Genomic DNA, 18,502 nt, shown 5'->3' with positions numbered 1-18,502 from the left:
TGCATGTATAAACAAAATTTCTATAAAAACAGATTTAATGAACGGAATCTTTTTCAAGAAAAGAGAAAGTAATAGGGTGACTTGGTTGTCAAATTACATAACGTATTATTACCTAAGGACACAAAGTAGTTGTTTACCATTTCCACAGATTTCAAAGTAAGAGACTGGCTTCAATGCGATAAGAGTTAGTCATTTAATTTTAACTGTATTTAAACAATGGAACAAACTTTCATGAGGCTGTTGAATATTATTTCCACTCAGTTTATACAAATAGGAATGATAATCTTTGGCCTTAAGACAATTTATTATAGATTTGCTTAATACAGTTGAACCAGATGGCCTTAGAAGTCCCTTCCAGCTCAGCCTATAAAAAGGGCAAATTAAATTGAGAAAGATTTATTGCCAACCTTTCCCCCACCTTTGCAAAAGATATAAAACACTTACTAGCTGTTTTCAACCCTAAAAGTGTTTGCTGTCCAGGGCTGACGACCAGACTTGTCGGTGCCACAGTGTATTTGAAGTATCTCCAAAAATCAAATAAGGCGTTTAGGCTGAAGAGGGATGCAAGGGCAAGCTCTGGAAAAGAACAATATATTTTATTTATAAAAGGGGGGTAGAACATTTAAGGGGGGGACAAAATTCTTCATACTTCAGCAAGTTAACAAAATTGAAAACTATCTTCTTATTCCTTGTAACAGTTACCATTTAATGAATGTCTACTATATACAATGTTTATCACATAAATCTCTATTTAGGGCATTAACTAGTGAATTTCAAAATCTTATCAGGGCACCTGGCTGGCCCATTTGGTGGGGGATGTGACTCAATCTTAGGGTTGTGAGTTTGAGCACCATGTTGGGTGTAGAGATTACTTAAATACAAAAAATCTTTTTTTTTTTTTTAAAAGATTTTATTTATTTACTTGACAGAGAGAGAACACAAGTAGGGAAAGCAGCAGGCAGAGGGAGAGGGAGAAGCAAGCTCTGCAGCAGAGCAGGAAGCCCAACATGGGGCTCGATCCCAGGACCCTGGGATCATGACCTGAATCGAAGGCAGATACCCAACCAACTGAGCCACCTAGGCGCCCCAAAAACAAAAAATCTTTAAAAAAAATACGATCACTAATTCTTACAACCTTATACAATAAACATTTTCACCTTCACTTGACTAGAGAGGTCAAGTGACTTTTCCAAGAACACACAGCCAGTTCCTGAAGCCATGATTATACCTCAGGTATGCAGATTTCAAAACTCTTGCTTATTTCCTTGCCACACCACATTCCTATCACAGACTCCAGGTTAATATGTGTATTAGACTATGGAATTCACTCTGATGGCCATAAATTCTCTTCAAAATCAAGGACTACTGAAGAGCAGAAAGAAGCAGACAGAGAGGAAGAAACAAGGAAACTGAGAAAGGCATCAATGGAACAGAAATCTGGTTGTTCTTGAAAGGAGCAGTGGAAGGGAAGTAGGGAAGGCATTTCACCAAACCTTGTTTTTCATCATGGAACTCCAATGATTACCTGGAATTATACTGTTTAATTTGTTTCCTCTACTAAAAAGTTCCTTCCGTGAGGGCAGGGACCTTGTTCCCTTCTTGCTGTATTCCCAGTTTTTGGAACATAGTACATACTCGAATATTTATGGAATGCAGGAATGAGTACTAAACTGAATTAAACACGAATGCAGTTTTTCAATGGTAGTAAATCTAAATCATAGTAAAAATTAATTACTTACCAATATACCAGAGGGGCCAGTATGTCACATTATAATATGAACTAATCAATTTTCCAGTCCTGAAAAAATTAGAAAGGCTTTTCAAAATCTTAAAAAAAAACAAACAACAATGACAACAAACACCCAAAATCAAAACAAACACCAAACCTGTGTAACCGACCACTGGCCTCTCTAAGTTTCGCTTTTTTTTGGCTAATTAACTTACATTTCAGTATATATCATTCCAGCCATAGATACATTTAGGAGTCCCCAGGCTAAAACCACTTTCTTAGCTTCTGTTTCTTTTCTCATCTTGATGGTTCTGTCAATAAGGGAAGCACTAGGATTTGTCTCCCCTTGCATCTATTAAAAAATAAAAAGCACCAGAATTAATGAAGAGAAACGGCTTCTCCATTGAAGAAACATGTGTCCTTTAAAAGAGTAACTAACAAACTGCACTTTTCCTTATCTTTAAAATGTCTTTCCAAATTTTTTTACATCTTACTATTATTATATGAAAAGGGAACCCTAAATTATAAGTTTATTGGCATCATATTGTAATCAACAGAGAACTGGCTCGTCACTTCAGAGAATACTTCCAATGAATAAAAATGTCTTATTTTGTATTTAAAGGATGGTGATTACATCCACAATTACTCTGTATTGTACTTCTGGAATATGTTACAAGGACTAGCCCAAGCGCTAATTTAAGAAACTCAAAATACCAAGCTTAGGGAGAAAATATTCCGTATTAGCTATAAGCCATTAAAGACTCTCCTCTTACATCTTCACACAGAAGCCATTAACTGCCTACCATCGTAAACAACTCTGCACTCGGGCTTTCGCACGCCAGACACCCGTATTGTGCTGCTGATAAAATGTAAGGATTGAAGTTTTATAAGGGTAAACACTCATGGTGTGAAGGGAATGAGAGCCGCTGGGGAGTGTGCAGTTTGGGTCCACATGGGATTTATATTTCCTTTGTTTCCCTAGGCCTCATCTCAGACAAACATAAGACCTTTCCGTATCTAGAATCGTATCCAAAGAGTTCAGAGAAGCACCCTTCGCGCCTCCCAGTACGCGAGACAAAACTTTCCAGTCCCCAGAACTTCCCTCCCTGGATCTCCCAGCACAAACTTTAGCAACCCTTATTGCTTCTTTCGTCCTTCCACTACAGGTGATGGGACGCCTGGCCACACCCCCCTTTGGCTGAACCCTCGGCAGATCCACAGTCACGGAAATCCCACAGCCCGCGTGGACTCCACGTCCAGGAAGCACAAAAATGACCCCCAAAACGCACCATGTTCTTCGGCCGGAAGCCGCCGGCTCGCGCCACTCTCTACTGCACATGCGCGAAGCCAAGAGCGGAGGCGAAGGTTACCGGCTTGCGGGACTACAGTTACCGGAAGAACGAACTTTCTCGCGAGAAGAGGAGGGTGGGGGAGGGATGAGAGCTAGGAGCGTTACCAAGGAAACAGCTTTAGTGTTTGTGGCTCCCACTCTTCTGCGGGGAGAAAGCTGAGCAGCAAAAATTCAGACCAAGTTCTGAACCCGCAGTAAAAAGTAATAACTGTAACAAGCTGAATTTCTGTATATTAATATACTTTTAGCTTCCTTAGGGTATTTATGGACTCACATTTTCCAGCAGATTTTATTAAGCAGGGCAGCTAATTGCAGGGTAGAGTTTGTGGTAACGTGTCCAGACACCCATCAGCGACGACAAAGCATTTCTCACAAAAACAAGTGTTCTCATCCGACATAAATTCTTAAATATCCTTGTAATAAGGGTGCTGCCGTAGGAAGAAAGCCCCAAATGTGTTAAAGTTGCTAGTGGTTTTGAGGTTTTAAAAAAAATCCAATCGTTACTTTTCTTGCATGTTCTTCGGAAGAACTTCTAATCCTGAGGAAAAGGTTCATCAGGGAGTTCAGTTTGATTTTGTTTAACAAATACAAACGCCTACAATGTGCAACTGAGCCACGCGCGGGGACGTAAAAGTGGAGTTCCCTGGTTAGTGTCTTGTGGAGTTCAGCCGGCTGGTGCACTAGAGGGGCAGGAGAGGTGGGGCACAGTGAGCCTGGAGGGGGTGCGGCTGGCAGGCTCCTGGTGAGCTTCCTGGAGGAGGCGATGCAGGCCTAAGGCACAGGGCCAACAGCCACGATGAGGAGAGCGTGGGAACCCGCCATTGGGGATGTGGAGAAATGTTACCCTAACGAAAACATCACGCCTTTTCACAATAAGATAGTGGATTGTTACATCATGTACGTGTCAATGACCAAAATTTTTCCTAAGACGCACCTAAGGTCAAATAGAAGAAAATTAAGTTTCCTCGTGGTATTGCAAATTAATGGAATCTGCAGGTATGCTATGCTCTTGAAGATCTAACAGGTTTTTTTAAACTGTGATTTTAATAATTTTTAGACTGCCTTAGCAGCATTGGTGTTTTGCTCTAGTTTTGGATTCAGTGATGAACTAACTCAAAAATTGTTCAAAGTGAAAGGATTCAGTGTATAGTCAAAATTAGAATACCAGTTTCCTTCCCACCACATAACTCTTTCCTGAGAAATTGTATACATTTGATGTCATTTACAATAGACACATCTTTTTTTTTTTTTTAATTTTAAGTAGGCTCCATGCTAAGCATGGAGCCCAAGCTGGACCTGAACTCACAACCCTGAGTTCAAGACCTGAGCTGAGATAAAGAATCAGAGGCTTACCAGACTGAGCCACCCAGGCATCCCTACAACAGACACATCTTTATTTCTTCTCTTAATGTCTTTAAGTTATTGTGCACTTATTGAAGACTTAAAAAGGAACACTATTATACATAGTGTTTTGCTGTATAACTGGCATTACATATTAGTTTGCAAGGGTTACCATAAAAAATATCACGGACTGAGTGGCTTAAACAACAAAAATTTATTTTTGCACAGTTTTGCAGGTTGGAAGTCCAAGACCAAGGCACCAGCGGAATTGGTTTCTCCTAAGACCTCTTTCCTTGGCTTGAAGATGGCCACCTTCTGTGTCCTCACATGGCCTTTTTTTCCTGTGTCCACACACCCCTGGGGTGTCTCTTTCTCTTCTTATGAGGACATCAGTCATATTGGATTGGGGTCCTATCTTTATGACCCCTTTAACCATAATTATCTATGGTCTATCTTCCGTTATGGTCGAATCGGGGGTTATTCATTCAACATATGAATTTGGGGGAACACAATTCAGGCTATAACACGTTAGATGTGTGCGTGTCAATTTACAGTGATATGATACATACGAAAAGACTGAAAAAAATGAATGGATACCTCAGAGACTTAGATTTTCCAGACATTAGAATTTAAAGAAAATATAGTACGTACAAGTTTCAGAAAAATAAAAAAAGATTAAGGTAGAATGCACCCTATTGATGTAGGCGGGAAATACCATAAACTTTCATAGAAATAATTAAGATAAATCTTCCAAAAACTTAGAAATCCAAGAAGTGTTTATCATTTCCTGTCGCGGTTACTGAAGCATATGTCACAATAGGTTGTCAAGGATATTGTCATACACATGGAGTGAAGTACTTCCCAGTCATCTTCATTCCTTTGAGCATGCTTTATTTTCAAAGCAAGAAGCCATCATGGGAGACCTTTTTTCCTTATTTTGGGAGGTGGATCCTCCCCCCATACCTTTAAGTTTTACCATTCCAAGTCAGGAATATGAATGCCGGAAGGAGGACTCTTGCGGGGCAATAGGGAGTTTCCTGCTTTGGTATTTTGTCATTATATTGGTCCTGATGTTCTTCTCTCGGGCTTCTGTCTGGGTAGGATATCCTATTTCATTTAAAATAATATGTTTACTGTATCATAGGGGATTTTCCATAAAATAAATTCACTTTACTGCGATCAAACTACTTTTTAAAAGTTTGTTTTCTAGTTTTAAGAATAATGCAATCTCGTTCTAGAACATCCAAGAATACAGAAAAGGATGAAGAAGCAAATTTAAACTACTGTAATCCTATTCCCTAAAGATAACCATTGTTAATATTTTGAAGTAATATTCTAGTTTTTTTTTCGTTTTCTCTATCTCAATCTATTTCTCTCAATCTCTCTTTGATCTTACATGGTTGGTATTGTATTGTTTATATTTTCATATCCTGCTTTTTAAAAACTTAATATTATGTTGTAACGCTTCCTTACATCATATTCATACAGCAGCACTCTTAATGACTGCATAATTTTGTTTTGTGGTTGCACCATTACAAATCTGCAATTCTGAGACATTTAGTTTGTTTGCAGTTTGTCCATAGGCTATGTAATGCTGGGATAAACTTCCCTACTGGTACATGACCTCCAAATTCCTTTTGTAGCCACGTAATTCTTTTTTTTTTTTTTAAAGATTTTATTTATTTATTCGACAGGGATAGAGACAGCCAGCGAGAGAGGGAACACAAGCAGGGGGAGTGGGAGAGGAAGAAGCAGGCTCATAGCAGAGGAGCCCGATATGGGGCTCGATCCCATAACGCCGGGATCACGCCCTGAGCCGAAGGCAGACGCTCAACCGCTGTGCCACCCAGGCGCCCCAAGTAGCCACGTAATTCTAATCAAAGATACAAAAGTTGTCATATTTATAGAATACATGTTGTAGGATTTGGGAGCTTTTAGAATGAGGCAACGTACTCTCCCGAAAGATAAGATGCAGAACTAAGCAGAACGAAAGTCATCACTTTAGACCACCTACTAGCGGAAGAAAATGCCATGGTCTTAGGAATGAGATAGCCCAGTTTTTCAGGACTGTGACTCTCCAACGTATTACGAGTAACCGAGCTCTTATACATTGCTGACATAGAGTCCTTGCTGGCCATTAATACCAGGCTGATGATTAATCAAACCACTGTCATTTGGCATTACAGCCAGAGCGCTGGGCTGGCAATGGTCAGCTAGACTGACTGCTGCCTCAGCTCTAGATGGCGAGGAGGAGGTTTGTTATGTCTATGCCAGCTGGATTCCATTATAATAATCAAAGGCTCTTCCCCTCACCACCTCTTCCCTCTAAGAAGTTTCATCTAAAGTCTAAATGCTTCTTAAAGTAGATACTTTGCCAAAGGAGATTTAGAATAGCAATCCCTTATATGCGTCCTAGACTCCCTAGCTAAGTATGTTGAATCTGTCTGGATTGGCCAGAAAAGCTACTTTAGAAAATTAACAAAAAATTGAAATCGATTCCTGGCAATTTCATCATGAAGACCACTTAAGACGTCTAAGTTATTCTTCTGCTCCTTGGCCTGCATCAGCTCTTTGGAAGCATAGAGCCTGAGCCTCAAGGACCTGAGAGAGCACGCAGTCCAGCCTCCTTTTTGTGGACAAGTAAGATACCAGTATCCCTCCTTTTTTTTAATTTTTTTAATTGGTAAGGCCTAAGGAAATTAAGTGACTTGTCCAATGTCACATAAGTTGTTAGTGATGGAGGAGAAATAGACCCAGGTTTCCTGCCACGTGATGCATTTGCTTCAAAGCATAGCTGAAATGTTGAATTAAATCTATTCAGGGCTGATTAAAACCTTAATTATCTTAGAGGTTTCGTCTTTCACTTTGTACCCCTATGGCAGTTACAATCGGGCTGAACTGCTTCTTGTGAAGGGTCCCAGATTTGAAATCTGAGAACCATATGAGAGCTAGTCAAGGAGGATGGAATTTTTCTTTCACTTTGAACTTCATTTTCTCTGCTAAACTATGAGCCTTTATTTACAAACCTTGAAGTAATGGTAAAAGCGTGATGGAAATGTGGTGGTAATTATCCTTAAATGTGAAGCACACTGATTTCCTCTGGATTTGCCACTCTTTAAGATGCATTTACCCTTTTGCTTTCAGACACTATAAATACTATATTTAGTTTATGTATTTGTTTAGTGTTTATTCAGACTGCTAGTGCTGGTATTTTTCCAAACAATACCGGTCCAAGCTTCTCATTTTGCATATGTAGAAACTAAGCTTTAGAAGGTGTTAAGTGAATTGCTAAAATTGCAGAGCTGTTCCATGGTGGGAAGGCAGAGCCCTAGCCTAGATCTCTCCACTCTTCTCCCCTACTCCTCAGGGCAGGCACTGCTGATGTTTTTACTCACTGACTCACACACAGATAGTTAATAAAATGCTTTTGGTAACCACAGTTTATGTCATTCTTCTTCGCTTGATGCAAAATCTTTTGATTTTGTGATTATATTTTGATTTGACATTAAGTCAAATATGGAAGCTTTCCATAAAAATGATGTAAACCTAACAAATATTTTTAAACATTTCTCCCTGTCCATTACAAAAGTATGCATTATAGAAAACATGGAAATTACAGGAAAGTGCAAAAAATAAGAAAAAACTGCTCCAGATTACATGAAAATAACCAACTACTATGAACTTTTAGGTGTATAAACTTCTAATCATTTAATAATTATCTCTATACATATTAAATTTAAAATAAGTCTCCCCCCCCAATCATTGTTAAAAGATATCACGAAAGAGGATTCCACTAGTAAGGTTTTCAGAGAATGTTTGCAGTAACCCAAAACGCAGAGAGGTTCCTCATTAAAGATACTTGCCTGATGTTGTAGAGATCAGATATTAAGAAAGGAATAGGCCAAGGATCTTGGATTGTAGTTATGAATACCAAGTACAGCACTTTTAACCCGAAGGAAGTTTGACTTTCTACAAAAATTCACTTTTTCCCCAACTGTAGACAAGTTGAAAAGTTAGAAGGAAAAATATCACTGTTTCACTCACAGTCTCAACCATTGCTAACACTTGTGTATGTTGTTTAAGGTCTTTTCATATTTTTAGCTACCTTGTGATTATACTGCAATACATATTTGCATCTTGATTTTTAACTTAGTAGTATAACATGTATTTCCTCATGTTGAGGCATGTTTTTCTTATAATAATTTTTACAACTATATATTATGATTGTCCATAACTTATTTCACCAATGCCTTCTTTTGAATTTTGAATTTTATATTATCCTAATTACACTGTGATTATTTTTGTGCACAAAGTTTTCTCTCTTTGAGGGGTTATTTCGGTGATAGACTCCTGGTAAGAATTATCACGTGTCAAAAGTGTTATGAGTATTTCTAAAGTTTTGATATATTCTGAAAGAGTTGCTTTATGTTTATAGTTTAGCGAAATCATATCCAGCATCAAAAAATGGGGGGCTGATCTGGACAATGGAACAAATTTATTTATGGAGTATTGGGCTAGGATATTTGAAATTGGAACTATTCAAAGAAATCCATTTCTTTTTTGTTGCCAAATTCACAGATAATACGTTACGGTTGCATAACTTTCCTTTTGGAGGAAAGTTTCCGAAGGACTTTGGAGGTAATTAAGTTTATGAACTCCGGTAAAGATCTTCAAGGATTATGAAAAAGGTCACCTGATAAAATGTCCTTTACAAAGTAATTTAAAATGAACCCCGGGACCATCAAATCTGTTTTTTTTTAATTTATTTATTTATTCGACAGAGATAGAGACAGTCAGCGAGAGAGGGAACACAAGCAGGGGGAGTGGGAGAGGAAGAAGCAGGCTCCTAGCAGAGGAGCCTGATGTGGGGCTCGATCCCATAACGCCGGGATCACGCCCGATGGCAGACGCTTAACCGCTGTGCCACCCAGGCGCCCCTTAAATCTGTTTTTAAATGATATTTAAATGATATTTCATTAAAATGTGAGTACAGGAAAACTTTATAACCCATAGATCCTTAATCAGTATTATTTTCTCTCAAGTCTTTGTTCCATTTGGTTTGGTTCAACACATTTTGGCAGACTCTGCTATCAAAGCCTGGTCTTCCAGTGGGCAGCAGAAGAGAGGATCACTATAATAGGAACTCAGTAAGAATTTATTGAACTGTACTGAATGTTTAAAATTAGACATTGTCCAAGAGTCTAGGGCAACAGTGTTTTATGTAAATGAAAAACAACCAACTGAGACTGCTGTTACTGATCTGTATTTCTGAAACAGATGTCGGAGAAGAAAAAGGATGAAGACAGTGGGACCAGCACCTCAATCAGTAAAGGTGAGAGCCGGTGCATATTTGGTATTGGACCATGATGAGAGCAGTACGTGCTGAATGTGGAAAGCAACAACCGAGAGTGGTGACAGGGCCTCCCCAGACCTGTGGTGGTCTCTGGGATGGGCTCCTTGCTTTAGCGCAGGACAGCTTAGCCACTTTAGTAGAGCGGCCGTAAATTACAAGTAGGTAGAGCTCAAGTTCTCTTATCGTTCCTCAAGCATTCTCCCTTCCTACGGCTTGCCTTTCATAGAACTATTGTTAGTGTTGCCACAGGACTGTGAGCTTTATACGACATCTTTTTTAATAACCTATAAGCAGTGGTGTGCTGGTAAATGTTTAACAACCGGCTCTCCAAAAATGGGTATGTGTATATACATGTTTTTTTAAAAAAAGTTGTTGATATAAAGGATTTATATCATGCAATTTACAAGGAATAAAATGTATAGTACACTTTATGGTAAATTCCATATAGATGGCCAATTTTGGTAAAACGCTTTCCATGATTTTCTGCCAGACCCTTGCATCCTTAGCCAACCGATAGCTTCAATGGATGAACAAGTATAGTCCTATATGAATGTTATTTTCCTTTAAGTTAAGGAGTAAGATGAAAGAAGCAGGAAGACGTATGTTACAACTTAACTTGGGCATCAAGGAGGTGACTTCTTTGCTGAATTGGATAATCGTTTTAGAATACTCTGGAAGGATATTTCCTCGTCTTTGGGTGCTATTCACTAGGTAGTAGCTACAGGATGACACTTTTAAATGTAATCTATGTAATATGTTCTTTATCACTTTAGGCCTAGATAATCAACAAAACCATAAACAAGACCTGATTAAAAAAAAAAAAGACCTGATTTTTAGTGCTTGTTGATTTTTATCCCACCCACACTGATTTCAAATTACCAACATGCTGTTACCGAGGCGGAGTTGGGAAGAAATGCACAGTAGCGCACAGTTACATAGCATTTCCAATATCCAGATACAACAGACGTAAATAGCTTCAAGAGCTATTTCTTAATAAAATGTAATAAAATAATTAGGAAGTGGTTAGTTTTGAATATTTATTACATTTTTGTGTAACAAATGGATTTAATGGCAAGTTCGTATAATTTAATTTTGACTAATGGCTGTGTTTTAACAAACATCGCACAGAATTCCTGAACGTTTAACCATCTGTTCTTGTGAGCTAGCTGGTAGAAGACAAGTCCAGCACACCACTGTACAAAGAAAAGATCCTTTCTAGTTTCCTGCTACCCAAATCACATTCACAAACATGCTTGAATCTTTCAGACTTCAAGGCAAGGGAAAAAAAGGGTCCTTCTCTGGGTAAGCCTGGCGACCTTTCCCTTGATCTTGTATCAGGGGTCCAGAAGGCTTCAAAAAAAAATAGTGTCCAGCCTCTATTTGACCCTTCTGCTCTATGGGCGATTTGGTATTGTACTGGAAAATGCAGGCAGCTGCCAACACTTGCAAATGAGTGGAAATAAGTGGTGGCTTGCCAAATGGCAACCGAGAGTGAGTCCACACATGCCGTAGGCTTCCTTAGGTGATAGGAAGTTAGAGTAACCAATGATATGCCTAACTTCTTGATTTGTTTCATTGGTTGTTAGCAAGCAAAGACACTTCCTATAAGCGGCAGAGCAAAGATGGTGACTGGGACTCTTTACAAATGATGAAAAAGCCAAAGCAGAGCCAACTTACCCCTGTAACTGACTCAGAAGTGGCTTTGGTCAATGCCTATCTTGAACACAGACGAGCCAGGCGCCATTCTCAGTTCAGCCAGGTGAATCAGAGCCAACACGATAGTGATACTACTGAGTGTGACAGTGAAGAATCTAACTCGGGAGCCTCCTCGTGGAAGGAGAGTGAAAGTGAACACCATCCATCACCAGCTAGTATGAAGAAGAGAAAACTAGCTCAGAGGCAAAGGAATGTGGGAAGTTACCAAATCAGGGAAAGGCCCTGCCTCCACTGCAAAGCCATGAGAACCAATGAATGGTTGACCCGCCATTTCCTTCAAAATACTTCAGTAACCCACATGAAGGGAGATATCCAAGAGGACAATTGTGTACCTGACATTAATACAAAATTCAGTAAATTTTGAATTTTATCAAGTCCTTACCTTACTTGCAGCCTGATGAAAGAGATGAATAAAACATAAAAAAAAAAAAAAATCACCAGAGCTCTAGGTGCGGAGGCTTTTACAATAAAGTCTCTCTGCTAACAACAAAAGCATACTTGAAACCCAAGAGGTAAAATTTCAGATAATCCTTTGTCCAAAAACAGGCCAGAGTATTTGTTGGAACATCAGTGGAACATCAAAGATCTGCTTCTACTATGATTTGTTAATTGAAAAGAACACAAGACATATTTTATTCCTTGAATGTATGTATTTTGTTTATGTCTGTAATACAAATAAGGAAGCTCTTTGAAAATATATTTACGTTCAGAAACCATTTAAATTTATTTGTATGTTTTGATTGACTGAGTGGATTAGGCGACATTGGTTGGCATGGAATGGACTGTATTCTTCAGGTCCCTACTTTCAGGTGACTCTAAGCTGTATTGCTGTGTGTGTGTCAGCTACAGTTGGTGAGGAGGAGGAAGAACTCAAGAGCCTGGAAAAAGATCTGATTCCCAGAGTAGAGCTAGGAGGGAAGGCAGCGTGGCCCAGAGGGTGGCTGGGTCATGGGCAGTCCACAGGTTATTGTCCAAAGGTCATGGCAAATGTTAAAGAGAAAATGATTCTGACACCTGTTTTTTGTTTTTAGATTTTATTTACTTATTTGAGAGAAAGAGAAAGGGAGAGAGCACAAGAGGGGAGAGGAAGAATTCCCACAGAGCAGGGAGCCCCACACGGGGCTTGATCCCAGGACCCTGAGATCATGACCTGAGCTGAAGGCAGATGCTTAACTGACTGAGCCACCTAGGCGCCCCTGACACTTGTTAAAAATGGTAGGGAGGACTTTATTCAAGACAACTGTGGTGCTCACTTTGGCAGCACATATACTAAAACGGGAACAATGGAAGATTAGCATGGCCCCTGTGTGAGGGTGACCCCCAAATTCATGGAGCATGCCATATTTTTAAATAAGTCAGACAGAGAAAGACAAATACGGTATCATCTCACTCATACGTGTAATCTAAAAGAGCCAAACTTACATAAAGAGAGAATACTGTGGTGGTGACCAGGGGCTGGGGTGGGGGAAAATGAGGAGATGTTGGTCAAAGTGTTTAAACTTTCAGCTGGAAGATGAATAAGTTTGGGTCATCTAATGTACATGGTGACTCTAGTTACAAATACTGTTAGAATTACATAGTTGAAAGTTGCTAAGAGTAAATTTAATATCCTCACCACTCACAACAAAATGGTAGTCATGTGAGGCAGTGCCTGTGTTAACTAATCTTATTGTGGTAATCTTTCACAAAATATATATATATGTGTATCAAATCATCATGTCGTACACCTTAAACTTATACAATAAAATTGCGATTACATCTCAATAAGGTTAAGATTGAAGAATTAAAAAAAAATAACTATGCCACAAAGAGCTGTAAAAGAAAGTAAGTCTATCAACCATACCTTGAAAAGAAAAAGACTATTGTATAAAAGGGGTCAAATCTATTGCCGTAGGGGAGAAAAATCAAGCTCAAAGCCAAATACAGCAAGAACAAGTCATGACTTATAGCCAAAGAGCAGGGTAAGGGGGTCAGTGAATGGAAAATTTCTAGGACGAGACATCAAGGGTGGGGGGATTCCTGCTAAGCTGACCTAACAGGGTTCTTGCTAAAGGCAGCCAAGGACTCAGATATCAAAGGTAGAGCATGAAGAACTTGATCAGATATCAAGGGTGGGGGGCTCTCAATAAACTTACTTAGCAGGATTCTTGCTAAAACTGGGCCAGACACCAAAGTTGAGATCTGGTCTTGAAGAGGGCTCAGAGGAGCCTGACTAAATTTGGGTCAGAGAGAGCCTTTATGGAAAGTTAGCTGCAGGGCGCCTGGGTGGCTCAGTCGTTAAGCGTCTGCCTTCCACTCAGGGCCTGATCCCAGGGTCCTGGGATCGAGCCCCGCATTGGGCTCCCTGCTCTGCTGGGAGCCTGCTTCTACCTCTCCCACTCCCCCTGCTTGTGTTTCCTCTCTGGCTGTCTCTCTCTCTCTGTCAAATAAATAAATAAAAAATCTTAAAAAAAAAAAAAGAAGAAGAAAAGAAAGTTAGTGGCAATCTAGATATAGATGGGGTTGGGCTTTTCAGGTAAGTGGGAACCCCAGCAGTGGGGTATTCAGGCAGGCCTTAGTAGATGGGTAGCCATTCTGGAGACCCTTCTCCAGAGGGCTAGCGGAACCCCAGCTGGGATGTAAAAGAAGGCCCCGATTCCGGAAAAGAGGGCTGGCTGGCAAGGAGAAGATAAACAGCAGGGACTGCAGGCACTGGGCTAGAGTTCAAAGAAGAGCTTAAGTCTTAGGGAAAGACTTAGGTATTGCAAATATGATAAAGACTGCAGCCTGGTAATAAGGGCAATAAGGCTTTCACGACTCACTGGCAGAGAGACCACAGGCTATGACTTTGGGCTCAGGAGTTACTCCTGCTAATAGTAGCTTTCTTAACTGATTGCAACACAGGAAACTCGGTGAGGGGGACAAAGTGGGAGCCCTGAGCACTGGAACTAGGCCTCTAGAATCCAGGACATGGGGTGACATTTCTGAGCGTATTTGTGGGGACTGTCTTGTTCAGATTGCCTGAGTATTGGAACAGGTCTGAGGCCATGAGCAAAAAGCAGGATCTCAAGCATCAACCTTTTCCCCGAAAACTTCCCTTACTCCTTGACACCCTCCTCGACTTTCTTCTCTCAGGCAGAACTCCCCTCTCAAAAAACAAACGAACGAACGAACCAACGAACAACCAAAAACCAAGCTCAAAATACAGTAGCAAGTTGCAGGGATAAGATTTAGACCCACGTTGTCTGGCTTCAGAGTTTGGGCTCTTAATTCCAATGATCTTTTAGTCATTATTCTCTGAAAATGAAAGATCCTGATTTCAAGGTAAGTCACTCACCACCTCTCCCACAGCCGGAAGTGATGTCCAAGCAGATATGAGCTCACCAGGAAAAGGAGGATGAGGACTATTTTCCAGATAACAGAGTAAGGACCCGTGCCCCAAATGTTTTGCTTGTGGATCTAGAATATGAACCAATGACATTATTATCTGCAGAGTCATATCACAGACTGCTACTTTTCTTGTCTATGGGGTTGGAACAGATTGAGGGGGTAGGAGATAGTGGGGGGTACAAGAAGGAATCAGGATTGAGTTAAACCAGGGGCTATCGTTGTGAGGAGATTAGGGTAATCTGTGAGTACATTAAAGCAAAATAGAGGCGAAACACAGGTGGGAGGACATCCAAAGCCAAAGAGAGAAATCACAGAATCAATGGAATAAGGCAAGGACATGGTGGGGGAGGGGCAAAAGTATAGCCAGGCACATTGGAACTGGATTACTGCGAGAGGAACAGTACCTGTGAGGTGGCGGATGGTTCATGAAACCAGGGCTGCAAACACGACTCGTGGCTGGGTGTTGATTGTATGCAGAGCCTGGGGTGGGGTCCCTGGGCTGCGATACAGTCCCTTCTTCAGTCTCCCCTTGCTGCATGGGATAAAGCAGGCCACCTCTGGTTTTCACGGTAGAAGGTCGTAACCTGTTCCGGTAGCTTAACTTGAGGGGAGGTGTGGAATTCTGGGGCTTGCCTCCTCTCTGTGGTCCCTTCACGCAGCTAACTGATCAGAACTGACCCCTGTCCACTTACATCAAGCATCACAGTTTTTGTCAAGAACCGCGATGCAGAGAACTATGGGATGGAAGCAAGGGTCTAACTGAGATGGATACGGGGAAGGATAAGAGTATCACACAGGAGGTATTTGGAGAGGGGGTGGGGAATGGGGAAAGGGAACTGTGTCTACAGGGGATGCTGTCTCAAACTCGGAATCAGTATCTGCCCTCCAGGACTGGGTGGTTGGTTTTGGTGGGAGAAGAGATAAATCAGGAAGTTGAAGCCAATAATAACAGCAACAATAATACTGATAATAGACAACATTTAGAGAATGCTTGTTATGTGCCAGGCACCGAAGTAAGCATTTTATAAGGATTATTTAGCCTTCACAAGCCTGCAAAATAGATATTTTCCCAATTTTATAGATGATGAAACTGAGGTTCAGGGCAATTAAATGACCTACCCAAGGTCAGACAGCTGGTGAGTGTGGGGAGCTGGGTCTTGGGTTTTGTCTGGCCACAAAGATTTCGTTTTTACCATGATGATAATATGTTATCCATGTTCTTAATGAAGAGCAATTAGATAAGAGCTTGGGAGATTCAAATACCAAACGGAGTCCAGAGACCAGAGAAGGGCTGTTAGTGGAAAACGGAGCCAAGAATCAGAGATGGGAGCAGTTAAGCTGGGGAGGGTCCCCACTGTTGAGTGGAGAGGTCTTACAGCATCAGCTCACGTCATCTGCCGCAGTGAGCCCGGCCAGCTTATCCATAGATCAGGTGGAAACTCGGGGTGGTCTTTTGAAGAAAAGGTGGGGGGCACTGGGGGAACTGGAAACTTGGCTGGAAGGCTGCTCTGCAGTGTCCAGGAACAAGAGGCAGTAGTGACTCGAGCAGTGAGGTTGATGGCCAAGGATGTGGGTGGAGAGCGAGAGAGGACACTGCCAAGGAAACCAGGAGCAACCCCAGCTCTTCCCCAGCCCCACCCCTTTCTCTCAGGATGGAGAACTATCTCCCCACAGATCCCAGTGTTTCCAAAACAGCAACCCATTGATAGATTGTGGAATCAGTTTAGAGGGTTGTGACTAGCATTTATTAAAAAATAAATAGAAAATAACAGTGCATTGCACATAATAAGGGTAAGTATTTGTTTTTGTTTCAGTGTGTGCAGACCGAGTTGCAATGCAAAATGTGTCACTTACTACGGTAAGATACAAAATAAAAGCCACTGCTCTGGAGTAGCTTTCCTTACAGATTTTCTATCAGCCAGCTACTCCCCTAAGTTAGGGAAGGCAGTTGTCACTGGGTGCTTTCCCGATTGTTGTATGCGAGTACTTAGGAAATCTTCACCCGTACTGCAGGATGCGCCAACTGTCTAGATTAGTGAAAAGCTTGAATTAAATTATACTACTTTAAAAGAACTTTAGGTTTATTATTTTCAAATAGAGTAAGTGGAAGCCAGCTAAACCAACTGTTGCCTGGTACACAGGGCTAGGTTTTGCCTTGATGAATAATAAACAAGTGTAATTTGTAATTGACATTTCAAAGAAGGCTTAGAAACAGGCCAGCCTTTGTTTAAATCATAATTACCCTGTTTGTATGTAAAAGGATACTTCTAAAGCTTTTCAAAACAACTGGCTCTTTTAAGTAGATAATTATTCCCCTTCCAATCTTGTTTACACTATTCAGAACTTCAGTGAACTCTTTTTTTTTCCATAGATAGTACAAAGGTTAACTTCAGCCAGCCCTTCCTCAAATTATCACAAATTCCCAATTAGTAAATTCTAAACAGCGTTTCCCTGTAACAATATACCAAAGACTTGTATGATGTGTTCTTTATTGCTTTGAATAACATCTGACAAGTTTCCAAGTACCAGGCCACCTGGATATTCTCTATCTGTCAGGAACATGTGGTCACAGAGGTGCAGGGGAGGCTAAGAGGAAACACAAATTATGCACAAACATGCAGGGATGGCGAAGGAGACCAAAGGGAGAAAATGCCTTTTATTCATTTATTTTTTTAGTTTCTATTACATAGCAACTGAGCTGCACATTTATAGGCCCTTTTTAGTGTAAAGAAGAGCTACACTTGACATCTAAATTTCACAAAGCTGCAGATAAAAACAGAAGACTGAACCTTTTTTTTTTTTTTTATGTAGACTGGAAGTTATTAGAGAGACCTCGAGGGGTTGGCAGGGGATAGATATATTACGAAAAAAATTATACTTGTCCTGTTTTGAATAACTTACTTCACATTGCAGATTTCAACTCAGTGCACAAAGGGACATGCATGAAATGCTTTTTTAAAAAACAAAACTGTTATAATCCCAGGCCATGCTCCTTTCTAGTTCTTACCTTTTTATCTTGGAAGTTTGGCCTCTTCTGTAGATGGTTCCTCAGGCTGCCTTATTACTGGGGCCTGCTGTCTATTATTGTGTTCGTTTATTAGGGCTTTCTGTCACCATGAAGTTTCGTGTGTTCGAAATCTTGATTTAGCAGTGAGAATATCAGGCGGGGAGCCAACTCTGCTACTAATTAGTATAAATCAAGAGAGGGAAGCAGGGAGATAAAAACCAGGTCCCAGGGGAAGGGTCTGCAGCCAGAGTTAGGAAGACTGACTAACAGGTCACAGAGTTGAGTGCGGGACAAAGGGATTTGGAGAAATGGCACCTTGGGCCTGGGGCTGCTTGTCTTTTTTCCGATGACACCGCTTCGGATGTGTTCTTGCCCCCATTCCCATGTTCATGAAGGGTGGTTCGTGAAGGGGCGTGTTAGCTAATTCTGGAAAGGAAGTTGGCTGCAGGGGGCATTCTGAGAAAAGCTGCTCAGGAAAGAAATGGTCCCTTTTCGTTTGGTGAATGATGTCTAGTCTGCATGTGATGGCAGCAACGGTGACAGCTACCTGTGTCCCCAGGTGTATGTGTCTGAACACACCCAAGTGAGAATATGGAAGAGATGGAAGAAACTAGGTCCTGAGCTGCTGCATTAATG

The 18,502-nt window shown here is 40.8% G+C and overlaps 2 protein-coding genes and 1 non-coding gene across 4 annotated transcripts in view; 2 read left to right on the top strand and 1 right to left on the bottom strand.

The window, feature by feature from the left end:
- The window catches only part of TMEM209 (transmembrane protein 209), a 32,078-nt gene extending 28,967 nt beyond the window's left edge, over positions 1-3,111 (bottom strand). The window contains exons 1-4 of one of the 2 annotated variants that reach the window (XM_045792645.2): positions 3,019-3,111; positions 1,945-2,081; positions 1,740-1,798; positions 445-576 (exon numbers count right to left, since the gene is read on the bottom strand). In XM_045792645.2, coding sequence (XP_045648601.1) covers positions 445-576; positions 1,740-1,798; positions 1,945-2,081; positions 3,019-3,021 — 331 coding nt within the window. In that variant the 5' untranslated portion in view covers positions 3,022-3,111. Of the gene's footprint in view, positions 1-444; positions 577-1,739; positions 1,799-1,944; positions 2,082-2,855; positions 2,998-3,018 lie in introns of those variants that run through there. The other variant, XM_087860832.1, reaches the window with a different exon arrangement.
- A 2,224-nt stretch (positions 3,112-5,335) lies between these two features.
- On the top strand, positions 5,336-11,854 carry SSMEM1 (serine rich single-pass membrane protein 1). Its single transcript, XM_045793630.1, has 3 exons — positions 5,336-5,518; positions 9,699-9,753; positions 11,361-11,854. The coding sequence occupies exons 1-3, from the start codon at positions 5,336-5,338 to the stop codon at positions 11,852-11,854; spliced, it is 732 nt and encodes a 243-aa protein (XP_045649586.1).
- Positions 11,855-12,735: 881 nt separating this feature from the next.
- Positions 12,736-12,838, top strand: LOC123789733 (U6 spliceosomal RNA). Its single transcript, XR_006778893.1, has one exon. It is a non-coding gene; the product is annotated as a U6 spliceosomal RNA (small nuclear RNA).
- Positions 12,839-18,502: the final 5,664 nt, after the last annotated feature.

Source organism: Ursus americanus, chromosome 3 (assembly GCF_024610735.1).
Source record: "Ursus americanus isolate L20-20 chromosome 3, mUrsAme1.1.p, whole genome shotgun sequence".
Classification (NCBI taxonomy): Eukaryota; Metazoa; Chordata; class Mammalia; order Carnivora; family Ursidae; genus Ursus; species Ursus americanus.
This window is presented reverse-complemented; position numbering and strand designations above follow the sequence as displayed.